The 19,180-nt window shown below is 44.8% G+C and overlaps 1 protein-coding gene across 1 annotated transcript in view; it reads right to left on the reverse strand.

Moving 5' to 3' along the window:
• Nucleotides 1–15,786, reverse strand: part of LOC138268164 (asialoglycoprotein receptor 2-like) — a 57,115-nt gene extending 41,329 nt beyond the window's left edge. The window contains exons 1-3 of the mRNA XM_069217585.1: nucleotides 15,636–15,786; nucleotides 4,471–4,610; nucleotides 203–322 (exon numbers count right to left, since the gene is read on the reverse strand). Coding sequence (XP_069073686.1) covers nucleotides 203–322; nucleotides 4,471–4,543 — 193 coding nt within the window. The 5' untranslated portion in view covers nucleotides 4,544–4,610; nucleotides 15,636–15,786. The remainder of the gene's footprint in view (nucleotides 1–202; nucleotides 323–4,470; nucleotides 4,611–15,635) is intronic.
• Between the last annotated feature and the right edge of the window lie 3,394 nt (nucleotides 15,787–19,180).

Here is a 19,180-nt window from a genome sequence, read left to right on the forward strand (position 1 = left end):
CAACCCTTTCTCATACAAATAGTGCATATTTGTTAGAGAATAAAGTCACAATGAAGGCATTGACAGAGTGACCAAAAAGGCAATCTGGGTGAGCCAAAAAATAAAATTTGCCCATCGCTAGAATTGTTTCAGAGGACATTTTGGGAAGGCTAGTTTTTTCCAAACCTTGTGAAAGAATTCAAATATAAGTCATCCTACTTACACATTATTATAAGGACAATCACTGCAGCAAGCAGGAGAAAACAGATCACCAATGTTGAAATCACCAGGCATATCCATGGCTGTGTCTTCTTTTCCTGTGTATCTGAGGTCTTTGGTAAGGCTAGAAAACACAACAGGTTGATGTTTAACAGGTCAAGGTGGGCTCAAATCGCAAATGAAGATGCCCTGCAGCTGTATGTGTATGACTATGATTGTCTAAGGATTCCACCTTACAAAGCCCACATGTTTTGGGCCTGACTGCAGGGTATATGGTTATTTACCCCACAGCCATGCCTGCATATTTGTCTAAATGATAGACTATTGTCACCATTACGGTTAATTGAAACCTACATTTGCCACTCATTTCTTTCCACTTGATATACATTTCCTCAAGTGGAAAAATCTCCACATTCCCTGAAAAAATGGAGTGTTTCTCCTAGTGGCATTGTGTGCCTCTGTAATCCTAATAGGGCTGATAATGTGAGTTCATGAACCCATCAGATTTATGGGACCTGTATGAACACCACAATAACAGGTAATACACCCTCAACAATTGTATAACTACCAGTAGCTAAAATGTCTGGGGAAAACGGAAAACTCAAGGAAAAAGGAGAGATTAGTGGATGCAGTGTTCCATATTCCCTGTAATTCCTAGATTCTGAGAGAACATACAGGGATCAGGTTGTGATAGTGTGGGAGATATTGTGCTTTTTCATAGCCACCTTATACAAAAACCCTCTGTTGATTCATCTCCTTAAAATCCCCATCAGATTTATTGTGCTCTCAAGTGTAGTCCCTCGTGGCTATGGAAAACCCAACTGACTGGAATTTGTGCTAAGAAAAAAATGAAAGTCTTAATTCATAGAATTGTGATTTGAGGATTTTTTCTCAGCTTTTTTCCTAGCACCAAAGAAAGTGAATTAGATGGTAAGACTGTTGGTTCTGCTTTTCACGGTGTCAGACATTTCCAGACGGGCCCTGCCCTTTTGCTGTCTCTGATTACAACTTCAAGGAAAGCTGATGATGGCCTGATGCAGAAACCACATACCCAACTGTGAAATTGTTCTGAATACTCCTGCTTGATGCCAGACCCATTGCTTCCTGCTGTAAGAGCCATCGCCCTACATAAACGCTGCATCTGAGGTCAAACTTAAAAAATGGCATCTGAAAGAGAATCAACCCACATCTGTTCTGTAGCTTTAGCCAGTGGTTCCACATCCCCGTCTGAAAACTGCCTATAAAAATGGATCCAAACAGTATCAATAGTATCCAGATAGTTTACCTCAAGCCCAGCAATCATTCAGTAGTAGGGAATCATGCCTCTAAGTAGGTCTCAAATGGATTAATAATATGGGTGATATCCCTAGTGTTAGGCTCCTCAAATATGCATGGATAAGGGATCAACTCCTGGGATCTAGTGAATGCCAATGATGAGAAAATTGGTATGAACAAGCCATCTTGGTGTTGCTCCTGGGAACCACGTCTGGGAATGCCCATCCTACTTAGCGCAGCACACAAAAGGAAAGAAAACATGATAGTTGGAATGCTTGAATTAATCTGTGGATCCCATGCATGTCAGCCGAACCAAGCTATACCTTGCTGATGAACCTTAACTTGAGCGAAACCTGAGCTGGGTTGCTTGTGTTCCAGTTCAGGGAGGACCTGACTTTGGAGTTTGGGCTTGACCGTTCCCATTGGAGCAGGGTCAAGACTGTTCTGCATATGGCTTGGTCCAAACTGAGGGGCCATGGTATGCAAAATAATGACGGATTGGGATGCGGCCCGAGTAATTACCATTGGCTGACATTTATTCAAGCATTCCATCCATCGCTTTTTGTATACTTTAGTGTGCACAATGTTACAGCACCTCTTGCTTTATGGTTCAGTTGTTCTAATTATGCAAACCAATATATACATTGGCATCGAATCGGCCAGTTGCACTTAAAGACTGTGCCGGGACTCAGTGATCTGGCACAAACTCTGCGTCATTCTTACTCATGTAGTACATAAAAAACAAGTACCTTACACCGACAGCAAGCAGTCCTGTTCTGTGTGCAATGAAGAAAGACCCAACACAATGGACTAATATTAATTGAGTTGCAAACATACTTGGGGGTTCAATTTAAACACCGTGGTATGTATACTCTGCCCTAATGGAGACAGAGAATACATAGAAGCAACAACAAAGTTCACTTGTCCAATTTACATGTGGGTAGACTTTCGGTTTGGCTATGCCGGCCATAGTCAAACCTCTCTAACGGCATGTGGGGTAAATGCTGTCAGAGAAATGGCTACATTTCCCCCCACCCAATCAGCATGGGCGGATATGTAGCCTTTTTGCACAGATGCTCCTCTCGCTATGGGAGATTACTCTCATGGCAAGAGGAGCATTCGTTTTTCTTATTTTTAAAAAGGAAATCTGGTTTCAGGACTTTCTTTTTTAAAATAAAATAATAAAAATGCTTGGTGTTTGGCTGACACAGCCCTGTGCCAAACAGCCAGGTGCTCAGGAATGCAAAGTTGCTCTGCGTGTTACTATACAACCAAGACAGTGCAGCTGCATGTAGCATTGCTTCTCTAGACACACTAAATACAGCGCAGCTGCATGAGGCATCTTACTTGAGACCGGTGGTCGAAGTGTGCAGGATCAGAAGGACGCGATGTGCCCATACATTTAAATTTAAAAAAATGTTCCCCTTCTTTTTAGGGAAAGGCAACTGTCCCGGGATGGTGAGTCCTGAGAGTTTACATGCTTCAGCTGAAGTGTAAGGCAGGGAGTCTCCTGTGCATGAAACCGAGGGGACGGGCAGACAGCTAAACAAGCCTCCTTGCCAGGGTGCTAGTTTGCCTGAAAGAAATGTATATGTGCACAACTCATTAACCTGTAGTTGTAAAGGGTACTTGGAACCTGATATTGATGAAATCATTTTAAGCATCTTGATGACACACATTTATTCTTTTTGAGTGGCATAGCAAGGGACATACCAACTGAGCTGTGAAGTGTGTGCTTTGAAAGAACAGCTATAACTAAATTGCACTACGTACAGTCTGGGTATTCCTAAAATCTATATTTTGGAAGTACTTTATCTTAAACATTCTTGCAAATATTATAGCAGCCTATCTTCTACTTTGTATAATGCAAGTTTAAAATAATGCCTTACATATTCACAGTGCTTTATGTCACAGACTGGGACCTTGTAGCACTAAACATACATATGTCACTATCCTTCACTGCACTAACCAGTTCTGTGGCTCTGTGGTTAAAGACACAGACCTCTGCAGCACATTAACTAATAGAGGTTTTATAATGTGCGATAGTGCATTTCCCTCTGATCAACTTACCTTGCATTTATTTTTCATTTAAGCTGTGTGTTATTTAATATGCAGTTACCTAAAGGTGAAAGACTAAAAAAAGTTATAGAAAATGTTGTTTTAGCCACAACTTTGATTTCACCCACACACAGAGTGCCAAGCCAGGGCTCTTCGGCCAATCCTAACCAGCAGCATGAAGGCAGTGTTAGGACTGGCTGCAGAGTAGGGTGGGAGTCTGTGCCTGCTGTGAGAAATGTGAATGAATTTATAGTTGTGGGTGTTCTCCGTTAATGAAAGATGGAAGGGCAAATCTAATGCATAATAAGACTTCTAGATTGCGTTAATATTATGCATCTGATTGAAAGTTTGCCAGAGAGGGTACCTTATCACAATCCTTCTGCCAAACTTTTGGTCTGTGTCCTCCTCATTCACAGATGGGTGGACCCAACGTTTCATGTCCATGGAACCCCACTGACTCCATTGGTCATTGGTGGAAAACTTCCTCAGATGGCACAACGGAGTAAGGGCCATGAGAGGAGGGGCATTACACTGTTTGCCCTATTTAAGGTAGACAGTGTAATGAGATTTTTTTCCCCTGTTGGTTCTTGCTAGGAAAAACCTGGCGGTGAATGACAGAAAAAAATGTTCCCCACATCCTGGGAGAAACCTCCCTGGGTTTTGATGTCACTATTTGATTTTCTACAAGAAACTCCTTTGGGAGTTTTTAGAAATACAAAAAAGTTGAAATACACACACAAACACACACACCTATGGAACATATTGTGAAACAAACACTATCACACATTTACAAAGACCAACACAAACATCATTTAATTTTACACATTGCATACATGATGTGATATTTCTACACCCCTTTTGCTTTTTCACATGCAGTAACTTATCAGGAAATGTCCCGCAGATCTCTAAGTCTCTGCATTTCCCTGAGGTGCCCGTTACCTGATCTTAGCTTAGCTGTTTCCCCCACATTTGACTTAAATTTCAAATCAGCATAAGTCACATCCGACTCCATCGAAGCGGGTTCCAGTCTCTTCTGCACCAAGGGGACAGTTTCTTTGGAAATAGTTTTTTCACATCACCTGATAGTGACAAAGTAGATACAAAGCCTAGTTGATGAAAACACTCTTGAGGAGCAAACAGTAAATGCCTAGCTGTTCTAACAGGTAAAACAGACAGCAAAGATTTTGGGCCTGATTACGACCATGGCGGATGGGATACTCCGTCACAAACATGACAATACAGCGGATGAGATATCCGTTACGTTTGTGATGGAGTATCCTATCCGTCAAGGTCATTATCAGGCCTTTAGTGCCAAAACCACAGATTCGAACCTCGGAAAAGGAAAGTGTGTTTCTTTATTCAGAAAAAACTAAGTTCTGCTGGGAAGATGATAAAATCTCCAAACAAATGGTCAGTTTGGTACTTCTACTGGATCCTAGATGTACACATGTTTAATGTATGTGTACGCATGCATACAACCAGTCTTTTCACATATACACATGACAGCTTGATCGGCAATACCAATGAATGGTTTGCAAAATGAAGGGCATATTTGTGTAGCCCCTTGTGCTTCTGTTTCCTCACTTTTGGTGATGCAATAGCGGTGCACACCTTGCAACCATATCTATAAAGCCAAGGAAAGCACCTTTGTGTGGCTTTGAATGGCCTCATAGATATGGAGTAAGGTAGCGCAAATGCTGTGTTGTCTTAATCTGTGCAAGGGAGGCGTTCCATCGGAGTTGCCGGTATTCCCACGCAATACCCATGGATTTTGAGGCATCTCCAGCTTTACCAACTCTGGTAAACCTGAGGATGCACCAAATTCCTACACCTCCAGGTGAGGAGCAACGAGGATAAATATCTTTATTTCTCCTCATTTTTTCCACTTTCAATGTAGTTTGCAGTCTGCAACACACATAGAACGAGGACAAAGCCTCCCAGGATTGTTTTGTCCAGTAACGTGTCCCTTCCTGCACAAAACCAATCCTGCATGCAACGCAGACACCCTTGCACCATGGAGCAAGGATGTCAGCATTGGCGTTAGACAGCCAAAACGGTGCCAATTCAGTGGGAAAGGACAGGAATGCGCTGTATTGCATCTAAATGGTGCATTCCTGCTCTTCCTCTGACGCAAGGCAGCGCAGCAAGGTGACTTGCTTTGCTGCCCTGCGCCAACAGTTCATAGATTTGACCCTCATTGTTGTGCATCGAGGATGGTCAAGCTAGTAATTTTGAATAGTCGACTAGTCACTAGTGGCAATAGTGCTGGCTGGTAAAAGAGAATAGAGCCTTATGAATGTTCACAAGGGTAAATATACATGTGTACATTACTTCTACACGTAGGTGTAACTGTAGACATTTTTGCTATTCACCACTTCAGAGTGCAAATGTACAGCTAAGTGAGGCTAACATGTCTCTAGCCCCATCACATCAGGTGGAAGAGCATCCTATTTCAGGTTTGTAGAGTGTAAGGTTACTACTAGTAACTTTCCACACATATGTTGGTAAGTTTATTGTTCTTTGAACAAACTTGAATGTAAAATATAAATAACAATTAGCTTGAACTATTTATTGTTAACATATAACATTACAGCACATTAGCGCATTAAATTAAATGTATATCTAAGAATGAATTAATTTAAATACATTCATTTCATTTATAAATAACAATTATAAGCAATATTAATTTTGAAAATTCACACAATAACTTTTTTTTAGTTACTAATTACAAATTTTGTTAAAACTTACATGTTCACTTCAATCAAATTATTTCGATTTTTTTAATAGATGTGTGAATGTTTATTTAATTGTTTTAATTCCGGTTATTATGCATTTTAAAAATAAAACAATGTATTTATGATATATACATTCACACATATATGTATAATTTAAATGTCAAAATGATTTAATTAATTTAACGTAATTTCACTATCTCATAAGAGATGTGATTTTTTTTTCTTCCACTGTTATTTTCTAATGGAGTATATTGCAGTTCATATGATCACGTGAGTCGCCATGTGTGGTGCTTGACATTGTCCAAGGCTGTGTTGGAGTATAGTTAGAACTGTTATGTCGCCTTTAGACTGCAGTAACTTTAGAAGTGTAGTTTCTGGACAGCAATAGTCCTACTGGTTTGTGAGTGTATGTTTATATTAGGATGCCCCTGTCCAAACACCTCCATACATTTTTCTCCAATTTAGTAGTAATTATGTCCCTTTTTCTAGCCACTCCCCCTTGTCCATCCCACATTTTTGACTGAAACATACATCTCGATCTCCACCACCCCGATGGAAATCATCACACAGAAACCATAGTTGATCCAGAGAAGAACGTTTCCAAATGTAGGTTTATGGATTCAGTTTTGTAGTACCTGAGTGGTACCACTATAATAATACTTTAAGTACTGCAAAATGCAATTTATGAATAGGCTCCTTTGCGTTTATTGTGAGACTGTAATACTCTATAATTAAGTGTACACTTTATATAAATACATTAAACCTTCTTTGATAATTGATAATGAACAATAGTGAGTTACTTCCTCATTGTATTGTGACAGGTGTGTGTGGGAGAATGTATCATCCAGCCACACCAATTGGCCTTCCTGATACCTGGGTTTATAATGGTCATTGAGCGGTGTTTGTATTGTGCAGCTATAACTTCCTGTATAGCACTGACTTGACGTGGCTGTTCAATAACTCTGCCACTGTGGAACCTTATAATTGTATCACAGTGGATGGCAAAAGCAGGGTGGGGCAAGGACAGTGCAAGCCAGTGGCGTAGCGTGGGGGGTGCAGGGGGGGCCAGCCGCACCGGGCGCAACATCTGGGGGGGGCGCGCTCGCACTCATGAGTGCTAAAATCCACGGGTTAGGGGGCGCAAATTACTTGCCTTGGCCCGAGTGCTGACAACCCACGCTACGCCACTGGTGCAAGCTGTCTTCTACTGGTACGGAAAATACTGTCTACCCAGGAACCCAACACTAGTGTTCCCACGTAACACTACACTTAAAATTGGATGCTATTGTGCATGTTTACTAGCACTTCACAAAACGCATTGCAGCACGTGAAGTTGCATGAAAGGGAGAGCAGGATTTCTCCATAATTTCACAGTTGTAGCACAGTTCTGCTGTCTCCTGGCGCTGGTGCGCTTGCGGCTGCCTAGTGCCAATGCAGGCATGACTGCATCATTACGCAAGGTTGTCTGCACTGTGGTCAGAATAGTTTTTGTGGAGGAAGGAGCACTTTCCAGCAAAAAACTCTCGTTAGAGGACATTTTTTCTTTGTGTGTGTGCTGCTAAATGCAGAACACGTGCGAGGAGGAACTAATAAGGAAAATAAAGACATTTTCCTAGTTACTCGAGCATCAGGCAGGTGCTCCATTTTGGCAGAAAGCCACGTTCACAAGTCTTTGTTAATATGGGTTTGAATCAGAATCCATGGATGGATGCATGGGAACGCCCACTGACCACACAGGCTATACCCAGCTGACACAAGGTAACACTAGGCAGCGCATAACACTGCTTTGTGTTTATTTTATTTTATTTTTTATGTACACCAAGCAAAGCAAAGTCAAGCAAATCAGGTTTTGCGTGGCTTTGTAAATTCCAAAATAGACACTAAATTCAAAATCTCCATAAATCTAGACCAGGGTACCTCATCCTTTTAGGAGTTTAGTCTATTTCACCAGATGAAAGCCAGCCATCTGACGTTTCCAAGGCATAGATATATCTCAGACATTTTGCACAGAGTGTTCCCATTATTTGAGTAATCGAAAGGCCGATGGTCTGAGAAAGGGGACAGCAGCAAGCAGATAGATTTGCAATATAAAACCTTCAGAACCTTAAGAGCAAGGTTGTCTTGTCTAGACTCCTGGTCAGCAGGAAGCCAACAAGGGAAGAAGGGAAATCAAAGCCTACCAGAATAAGCATTTGAAGGATTATTCCCCACAAATGGTTGTGAATTATCTGAGATTTAATTACTGGAGAGTTTTATGGGTTTTTTTTTAAATAGAGAACTAATAAATATAAAATACGTTTACATATTTAATCACTTATTAAGGAGTATTGTGAAGCGCTACGTAAAACCTTGCAGTTAATCAGAGCGCTAGGCTGTGTCAGGAAAAGGACAACTGGAGTGGTGGAGGGTTTGGGCCCATGTAGAGAGGGAGGGGGCACCTGATTTTCTTTGTTGCAATGGAGTTACATCATAGACAGATATAAAACGTAGCCTGTGCTCATGTCATCCAAATGCATGTTGGCATCTTATCACACGTCCGGCAACTCCCTGCCTTTATGCTGCTTCTGGGGTTTCTCTGGGCCACATTATGAAAAGAAGGGGTGCAGAGTAACTGAGCTTTGGAAATGTAAACGCTGCCATTAAGGCTGGAGTTAACTTCAGAGAAACTATAGATCTAAACATTTGTAACAGAGTAACTAGTCCTGGACACAGACTTAAAGAAACTCAGGGTTTTAGGAAGTGTGAAAATTGATACAAAGAAACTAACCTGAGTAAGAAATGTGGACACTGACACAAAGTTACTCGTCCCAGGAAAGAACGCAGGGTAAGTGTAACTGTGAATCCAAAGGGATTAGAGGAGTAAAAGTTAACACTGATACCATGCAGCGCCGCCCTGGAGGAAATGTCAACATTCCTAACATTTTAAATCTCTGACATTGATAGAACAAGCATTTACAATGCGACGGGTCTCGCGTTTGCTCATGTTAGAGCTGATCGCATTGTAAACTCTTAACCCGACTTTTCACCTATTCGGCAAAAGTGTATTTATGTACACAACCCGAAAAAGTGAAATCAAGTATGTAAAGCGCTCGACTTCTGCCAAGCGAGATCGCGCTCTAAATTAGAGAAAAAAAAGGTCCACGAGCCCGATGGAAAACAGCGAGCCTCGCATGTTTTCTGTAGTTGGTCGCTGCGCTCGAGGAGGGATAGCCACCGGAAAAGGCATGCCATATGCGTGCCCTCGACTAATGAAAGCAAGCACATTTTATCAGGGAAGCCCACGAACCAATAAAAAGCACTGACGTGAAGTTGACAGGGCTCCGAACCCTTTTCTAAATACAAAAGAGTCTCCCTGCGATACGCATGCGCGAGCGCATGCAACGCAGGCTCGACCCTAAAAAGAGGAAAACCAGAGACAATTGAGCTTAAGAGCTAGCTATGCATTGCGCAGCCGGTGGAGTGGCACCGGGCCCTGGAGGGTGAGGGCCTGCTCCACTCAAATTGTAATGTTTATTTTGCTACTCAGCATGTGGATTGGGAGGGCATATCCCTTGCTTGCACTGGGGCCAATGACACCATTGATACACCCAGGGCTATCAAAGGTCCGGGAGCCGAATACCAAGGATGCACAGTTTTGGCTCCATCTCATGCCTCTTTAATCCACCACCGACACTCCCTGCCCCTTTACCCCTCTCTTGTATGTTCTTGTTTTCTCCCTTCGTCACAGTTGCTCAGTCTTTCAATTCCTTTTTCTTTCCACATTTGTCTTTTCTGTGTACAGTGAGTTAAAATAAGCACCAGTTCCCAAAAACGAGTGCTGGTGGGCCCCACCAGCAAACACCTGCTCAAATTCAGCACAGGCTACACCAGAGAACGGGATATCAGTGTCACAAGGAAAGATGAAGTGAGATTGTCATGGTATGGAGTGCTCAGGGCGAGAGTTCGACTGCTGGTGATGGTAACAGCAGAAATGACCTGGGAAATGAGCAGCGAACTTTGTTGCTGCTGTTGTCGTGTCTTCCTGAGTACTGGCCCTGTACATGCTTATCCATCAATAAAGCTAACTTCTGTCTTGTGCCTCATTCCTATAAGTTCACTTTGTTACCTTTGCCCCATAAATGAAATTTAGATTCTGACAGCAAATATAAGTGGAGATTTGCCCATGAGAGCACTTTGGCGTGCCCCATAAAAATGTGCCCTCTGTCGTTCCACGAGTCTGACGGTGCAACAACACCTCTGAGGGCCAGCATCACACTTGTGGGTTGAAAGGGTGGAAAAAAGAAACTCGACAGTTCTGATGGGCCAGCAGCACATGCCTGGCCCATTAGATATGCCCATTTGATGTTTTTGACCCACTGATACACAACACCCCGATGGTTTCGTAAGGTGTGAAATCATGTCCCTCAACTGCACACCGTCACTCAAAAAAACAATGGATACTGTGTGCTCCACTTTCAGTGAGACTGAGAGTGCAGGGACTGTATCAGTCGATAGAAACTGAAGACTGACATCCAAGTACCAGATTTTGATACAAGTCGACACATTTTATCCAGTGCCATTGCCAGCCTCACCAAAAGATGATACTTTGTCCTGGGGCCTAACTTTGGACCAAAACCTACTTAAAACTTTAATTTGCTAATTTTTCCTCCATCCTTCTAGATGAAAAACCAAGTAAACTGACCCTACAGAAATTGATATACAATATTTGCATACTCCCCCAGCTCACCCCTTGACGTGGTCTTGTGAAAGTGTAACATTGACTAATCACTACGACTTTAATCCTTCACAACACAGGATGTTTTATCGTACCCTTCAGTGTTGATTAACAGTGTGAGTAATCTGGCAGAAGTCTTTGTTCCCACACCACAAGCCCTATTTTGCCATTTCCCAGTGTCTCATATCCACCTTTATGATAAGATACAATAAAGGGCTGCTAAATAAACTTGTCAACTTTGAGGGAAATGATATTGCTGCTTGATTATAACTGATTTGATACTATTCATTCAGACAGTGTTCCAGCAACCCACCAACAATAGAACGCTTGGTCTTAACAATGGCTGGAAGGAAAGGCCCCTCTGCATGACCCTGGAATCCCCACATAGCTGACACCCCCTAGTCTGCAAAATTCATGTAATGCTGGGAATTTCGCATTACACTTGTCACAAGAAATTCCCCAAATTATGCCATTATTAGAGGTGGGTGAAATATTTAGTTCCTCCAGTGGAATTGGTGGAATTTTGGCGCCTCCAAGTTACGCTTGTAATGCGGAGTTCTGACCAAATTCCGCCAATTGCTGCGTGGTGGATTGTTTTCTTGAATGCAGCTCAAAAACGCTAAGCTGGTGACCGCGAACAAGATTTTGGAACCCTAGCATGATTTTCGGTCGCCAGGAGGACATCCAGCGAGTTTTTTCTAATCAGGTGTTCGCAACTGTTTGCGGTCAGAAGGCTGCTGCTCGAGTAGAAAATCTACTCCAGCTGCAGCGAAATCAACTCACGTAGCTACGCCCTCTGAAGCACCACAGAACGCGCTCCAGGGGCTAAATCACACTGCAAGCAGCACGCCGTGCCTATTTCCGCCCATTGGCAGAACTCTGCAGAATCTTGCAGAGTTTTATGTACCTCTCCAGAATTCTGCAGAGTCAAATTCCCCGTATTCTGCCCACCCAAGTACATGCCGTTCACAGTAACATTTTACTGCAGCATCTGGGAATTACGTGAGGGACCAGCTAGAACCACTTTTTTCATGTTATGTACCGCAAAATGTGTCTTGAGTCAAAATGAGTTGAGGGTGCACTTTGCAAGAAAATATAGTGCAGATTTGCATTTTGTGTATCTACACGTAATTGTATGTAATTTTCCTGAAATTATGCATAATCACTCCAGAGCAAATTACACAAATTGTGTCTACACCTAATCACAGAAACAAAATGACTCCTCTACAATCAATCATGGACCACATCTCCTCCTTCCACAGACAGGCCTAGGCGATTTGTCCCAGTGGATCTCTTTTATGACACTCAGCATCACACGTAGGGCACTCAATGGTGTAGGCCCCATCTTCTGTAACAAAAGGTCGCTGTCTTGTTACTACAAATATCAGATCGAAGGGAGCCCTGTTATTTGTTGTGTCTAGTTTAAGGAAACAACTGTTTCCTCTCTTCAGACCACGAAATATTGCAACACTCTACAGATAGGGAAACACTCGAACCAAATTGTATTCAATTGTGTGTGTCCTTGCTTCCAGTGTGTTCACTATACAGAAATTTGTATTTAATTAGTATCATACAATTACATCTAAAGAAGTATGAGTCACATCACAGTTTAATTGGCTTGTAATCTTAATTATAATGGCGCATATGGTCTATGAATCCACCCCTTAGTGTGCTGCAAGGACAATTAACTCTGTTTGAAGTATAACAGTACCAGTGCTTGATTTGAGCCATGGTTGCAGATGGGGCTCACCAGTGCTCATGTGTGGTCTCCCACTTATCGTTCCTCATCAGACTTTGACCCAGAGCAAGACAGAGAAAAACAAAAAAGGGGAAAGAAGGTGGAAAAGAACGGCAGGATAACAGTGACAAAGAAATAAAGAAGGGATGAAAAAGTACCTGAAAAAGCGAGATAAAAAGCAGGGAGTGTCTGGTGGTGGAATAAAGAGGCAGGAGGTGGAATCAAGGCTGCGGGCCTTGGGATTTGGTAGCCCTGACGTTCAATAGTAAAAGCTGTGGGCTTCTGGGCAAAAACCTTGAGTTCCAGCACTTATTCTTTTACAAATTAAGCAAGTGTCCGTGGCTGGTGTATCATATTCAAGGACAAATCCAAATTGTACAGGCAAAGTGCCTCTAAATCAAAGGAGCAAACCACACACAGTAACTTAATATGCACATTTACCGACAAGGCAACCAAGCACTCAAGGTCTGTCTTGCACTGCTTCAGATAACACAACCAAATGTGAAAAGTCTGGTGCATCACACACATGAAATGCAAATGCATTGATTTAAGGTATTCATACAATACTGTTGTACCCTTTGTTCCTCTTCACGACACAGTCGTACATACATCCACAAGACAAGCTGAGACACCATGTAGGACCTCACACCCAACTGTACTTGCTACTGTATTTTCTAGACTTGCAAGGTCTGGCTTGCCTCTAAGCAGTCAAGGTTTCCTGGAGTAAAGCCCTGGCTTGAACTAAATTGCACATTTATGCTACATGAATTCTACTGTCCTGCAGACAGAGCCACAGAACAACAGGAAGCTCTCTATAAACACAGATGCAAATCAGCAGGTCAACCAATCAAGGTTTAATATCTACTGTAAATTATTGTCATTGGTACTTACTGAAGGAATGTTGAAGTTTTTTTAACCATTTTATTCAGAGCTGGAAAAATCAACTGGACCACTGGCATTGGCAAGTTTTATTTGACCAGGCCGAGCTATTTTTAATACTTACTACTCCCTTGAGTTTACACTGAACAGGTGTTTTGTTCAGTTAAAAAAGTGGAGGGGCAATAAAAGATGCCTTTAAATCTTGTTTTTCTGTCACATTTGCTCTGTTCACAGACAGAGGTCAAAAGTCAGTTTTTCTTACAATTAATTCTCCTTCTGACTACAGAGTTCCGGGACTATGGCCCTCATTACAACATTACCAAGTTGTAACCGCCGTGCGGCCGCCAATGCGGCTGCACTCCCGGCGGGCGGAAAACCTAGTTTTTGCCCGCCGGCCCAGCGGGGATGTCGGCCGCAACACGGGAACCGGCTCCAAATGGAGCCAGCAGTGTTGCGGCAGTGCGATGGGTGCAGTTGCACCCGTCGCGCTTTTCTCTGTCTGCTACGCAGACAATGAAAAGCTCCATGGGGCCGTGGCAGGGGGCCCCGCGACTCCCCTTTCCGCCAGCCTTTTCATTGCAGTTCTTACCGCCAAGAAAAGGCTGGCGGGCGGGGAACTCGTAATCCCCTGGGCAGCACTGCAAGCAGCGCTGCCCTGGCGGATTACAACCGCCGGGACCAACGTGGCGGTAAACCGCCAGGACCAACATGGCCGTAAACCACTGGTCCCGGCGGTGCGACCTTGGCGCTTCCGCCGCGGTCGTAATCCCAAGGTTTGCATCGCCAGCTTGTTGGCGGTGCAACCGTCGAAACAGCCCTGGCGGTCTATGACCGCCAGGGTTGTAATGAGGGCCTATGTGACCTGCTGCTTAGAATGTAAAATAAAAGGATATAGGATGACAGGTTTTTCCTAACACACACTATTTAAATGACTAAGTCAACTGTGCAAACATTTCTAAATATATTTAAATAGCTGTGAAAGCCCTTTTTTATATTTCTGTGTGATGGAAAAATATTTTAATAGGATGAAAACAAATCGGAATACTGTGTGCGTTGTTGTGAAAAGGATATGTTTTCTGAAACCCAATTTTCACAGACTGTTAATACACTATGCAGTTTTATCAGTAAAGTTGCAAGTTTGTGGAGAGGTTTTTGGACATTTCTTGGAAAGTTACTGTGTGCAGATGACAGTATGCTACCACATCATTGTTTGGTAATATATTTATTAAAATTGAGTGTTTAAACACTCCTGCCCTGATGGCAATGTTGTTAGTAAACTAAAAGAAGTCCTAGGTTATGTGGGCTAGACCTCATGGGTATGTTGACTAGATTCCTGTGATCCATGCAGCAAACTTTAGTCTACTTAATCAAACAAAAGAGTTTTTTTGTCCTGCAGAAATGCTGAGGTCACATATTTGAAGGTGCAATCATATGTGAGAATTAAGAAAAAGGCGACTATGTAAACTATTTGCCTAGGATCACACAATTTGAGATCTGTTTGAGGGTCAAGTACATTACACTCAGGTCGAGTAGATTTTTTAAGTTACTCGACCTGCACGTCTAGTAACATTTTTATGATTTTTTGAGCCCTGTTTTTATCTGTTGGTCTTCTACTGGATATGACATCACTTAATCTGTTTTTGAAAAGCTGCACACTCAGGTCTCTCTCTGGGACTCACACAACCAAACATTTTCATATACAGACCACCCCAGAACCTTGTAGTCTACCAACCATGCATGCGCTACCCAGCTCACACGGAAGTCTTCAATGCAGCCTCTCAAATAAACTCTTGCCTGCCCTAAATCAGAAAAAGCAACTGCACATACATCAGCAGCCTTACAACCAAAATAAAACAAGGCTTCCTGGTACACAAGCCTTGCTGGTACAGACCAATTCACCAATTCAGTGAAGGATTACACACAGCTACAACCCCACATCAGTGCCTGAAACTCTTATACAAATACTACTACAAGCCTTTACAAATGGTCTATTGATCGACTTGTGGTATATAAGGTAAATTCCTAACAGGGTACTTACTTTACTGCTTCACTTCTGCCCTTTTTTCCTTTTGCGTTTGTGCTCCACACAAAATCTTCTCCTCTATTAGTGCACGTCTACACACTAGTCAAACATTGTGTCAGTGGTAGGACTTGGAAACAGTGGACACCCAGTTCTTCTCCGTGAAAGTGACAGACAAGGCTTCTAGACAGTGTCTGTCTAGTGGGTAGACCCTGGGAAATGATGCCCATATCTAGGGCAGAGTATTCTTGTGACTTCCCTAAAGCCGTTTGTGGCTTCTAACTCGTTCCTCTTAGCTAGACGGACTGGAGGATGTTTTGCAAATTAAGCAAAATAAGAGCCAAATTCTCAGATATATTCTCAAATCTGTATTCACAGATCTACACACTCACATGGGTGCAGATTCACAAATTTCTGGAATTCCCAATTTTTTTCTCCATATTATTGCCCTCATTACAACCCTGGCAGTTGGTGATAAAGTGGCAGTAATACCACCAACAGGCTGGCGGTAAATACCGCTAAATTATGACCATGGCAGAAACAGCTCAGACAGACAGCCACTTTAATACACCGACGTCCAGGGCAGAATCAACAGGCACCACGGCGGTAACCACCTACAGCCAGGTGGAAGACAATGTTCCGTCCACTGTATTAAGCAGTCCAATCCGCCACCTTTCCAGGGGCGGTACCAACGACATCAAAAGCCTGGTGGAAACACTTCACAGAAGGGAAATGACTCGCCTTTGGAGACTCTGGGAAGAACCATGCCACCATGGAGCCCGAGCTGCATGTCTTCCCCATGCTCTTCTACGTGCTGCTCCACTACAAACACCAATGACGGCGAAGACAACCACAGTGAGTACAGCCGCCTAGCACACAAGGGAGGGGGGGAGGAAAAAGAGATTGACACACACAAGCAACACGCAACACCCCACCCCCAACACCATACACACAAGCAGATGCAGCAACATAACATAAACACCCTGTACCCCTCAAAAATAATGCAAGGACAACTCCAATAGATAAAAGTGAGTGTAATAAGATAAATATAGTAGCAATACGTGCATCCAAATCAAAAAGTATATACATATTTACAAATGAAGGGACACTGCCCAGTCCTCAATGTTTGTGGGCCACAGGGCCACATTACAAAGTCCAAGGCCCCACTTTACTCCTGCAACAACACAGAGAGAACACGGCAGGGGCATCAGGTAAAAAATAGACAGGCACCTCATGAGGACGAGGAACGGGGGGCACCTCAGCCGGCAGATGGTACAACGCCACTGGTCATGGAGGGGGCAACATGCCCTGTGCTTGGTCCTGGGGAGTGCAAGGCCACAGTCTCTCAAGTGGGTGACTTGCCCACATGCTTTGGAGGGGGCAACATGCCCATTACTCTGTGCTGTGGAGTGCAAGGCCACACTCTCTCAAGTGGGTGACTTGCCCACTGGCTCTGGAGGGGGCAACATGCTATGTGCTTGGTCCTGGGGAGTGCAATGCCACAGTCTCTCAAGTGGGTGACCTGCTTACTGGTCCTGGAGGGGGCATCGTGTCCTGGGATCTTCATCCTGAGGAGGATAGGGTGAGTGGATGGCATCTCCACTGGTTCTGGAGGGGGCATCATGCCCTGTGATGCAGATCTTGGGGAGTGCAAGGTCACAGTCTCTCAGGTGGGTGTCATACCCACTGGATTTGCAGGGGGCAGGCCACACAACAGCCCATGGAGGCAGATCTTCAGAATGTCCGCCGGCAGTGACGGCTGTTCAGAGGTGGCAGTGGTGCTGCTGCTGGTGGTGGTGGGGGAGGCTCCAGCCCATCCTCTGCAACCTCGACGGCTGCCCACTGGTGCTGCTGCTGCTGGTGGTGGTGGAGGGAAGCTCCAGAACCTTCCCTGCAGCCTTGCACAGCTGCCCACTGGTGCTGCTGCTGGTGGTGGCGCTGGGGGAAGACTCCAGCCCATCCCCTGCAGCCTCAGACGGCTGCATCACCATGGTTGGTGGTGGGGTCTACGACTGAGTCCCAGCAACAGGCCCCTTGTCCTTACCTCCTGCAGCTGGGGCTGGCTCTTTGCTCTTCCTTCCTGCAGCTGGGGCTGGCTCCTTGCCCTTCTTTCCTGCAGCACCTGGGGCTGGCTCCTTGCCCTTCCTTCCTGCAGCACTTGGGGCTGGCTCCTTGCCCTTCCTTCCTGCAGCACTTGGGGCTGGCTCCTTCCACTTCCTTCCTGCAGCTGTTGCTGGCTCCTTGCCCTTTCTTCCTGCAACACTTGGGGCAGGCACCCTTTCTGTCTGCCTGGCTGGTGGCCGAGATCCTTTCCCACCTGGAGTTGCTGGGGACACTACTGTGCCCGTGGACTGGGTGGCTGAGGTGCTTGCCTAGGTTTTGACCACCCTGGCCTGACGTGAAGGATGGGGGGGTAGAGAAGAGGTCAATGGTGGAGAGGAAAAGCTTCTTAGGGACATTGGGGCGGGAAGAGGGAGAAGGTTTGGGAGTGGAGGAAGAGGGAGTGGTTGTAGGAGGTGTCAGTCTGCTGTGTTTGGGTGCAGGTGCATGGGCTAGAGGCTGTTGTGAGGTGGATGGCTGTTGGGTGTCTGAGTGCTTCAGTTTGTGTACTTTGGCAGGAGAGGACCCAGACACAGTGGGAGAGGACACAGGGGACGTGTGCATGGATGTTGGAATGGAAATGAGGTGTGGGTTCTGGTAGATGTGCTGTTGATGGGTAGAGGATGAGGATGTAGTGCATGCCGGTGTGAGTGTAGACACAACTGGGAGGGAGGTGAAGGATGAGGAGGAGGGGGCCACAGTGGAGACAGTGGATGTTTGCATGTCTGCATCTGGATGGTGTTTGTGTGAGTGCCTGTGGGATGAAGTGTGGTGCTTGTGTTTGCCTGTGCCACTCTTATGTGTTGTCCTGTGTGCATGCTTGTCTGCCTGTGTGCTTGGGATAGGTTGGGTTTGAGGGAAATGGGATTGGGTAGAGGAAGTTGGAGGTGGGAAACAGGGACAATGTCTGCCATCAGAGAGGAGACCACAGCCTGGATTGATCTCTGTTGGGCCACCAAGCCGGTATGAATGCCCTCCAGAATAGCATTGGACTGTTGCATTTGGGCTGCCAATCCGTGGATGGCATTCACAATGGTTGACTGCCCAACAGAGATGGATCTCAGGAGGTCAATAGCCTCCTCACTCAGGACAGCAGGGCTAACTGTGGCAGGGCCTGAGGTGCCTGGGGAAAAGGAGATGCCCACCCTCCTGGGTGAGCGGGCATGGGAAACTCGCTGAGGGGCTGCTGGGAGGGCAGTGCTGGTATGGGGCTGGTGGCTGTAGCTGTTGTTGGGGTGGGCACAGAGGTGTCCGCCCCCACTAGGGAGCTTCCATCGGAGGAGTTATTCGTGTTCGAACTGTCCCCTCCTGTCTTTGCCGTGGTGCTCCCCTCCCCCTCCGTCCCACTGGTGCCCTCTCCATCGGTGGACTCTGCCTCCTGGGTCCTGTGGGATGCAGCTCTCTCCATCACTGGTGCCTCTGCGCCTCCGCCAGATGATGCTAATGCACACAAGGACAGGGTG

This window comes from Pleurodeles waltl, chromosome 12 (assembly GCF_031143425.1).
Source record: "Pleurodeles waltl isolate 20211129_DDA chromosome 12, aPleWal1.hap1.20221129, whole genome shotgun sequence".
NCBI classification, from domain to species: Eukaryota; Metazoa; Chordata; class Amphibia; order Caudata; family Salamandridae; genus Pleurodeles; species Pleurodeles waltl.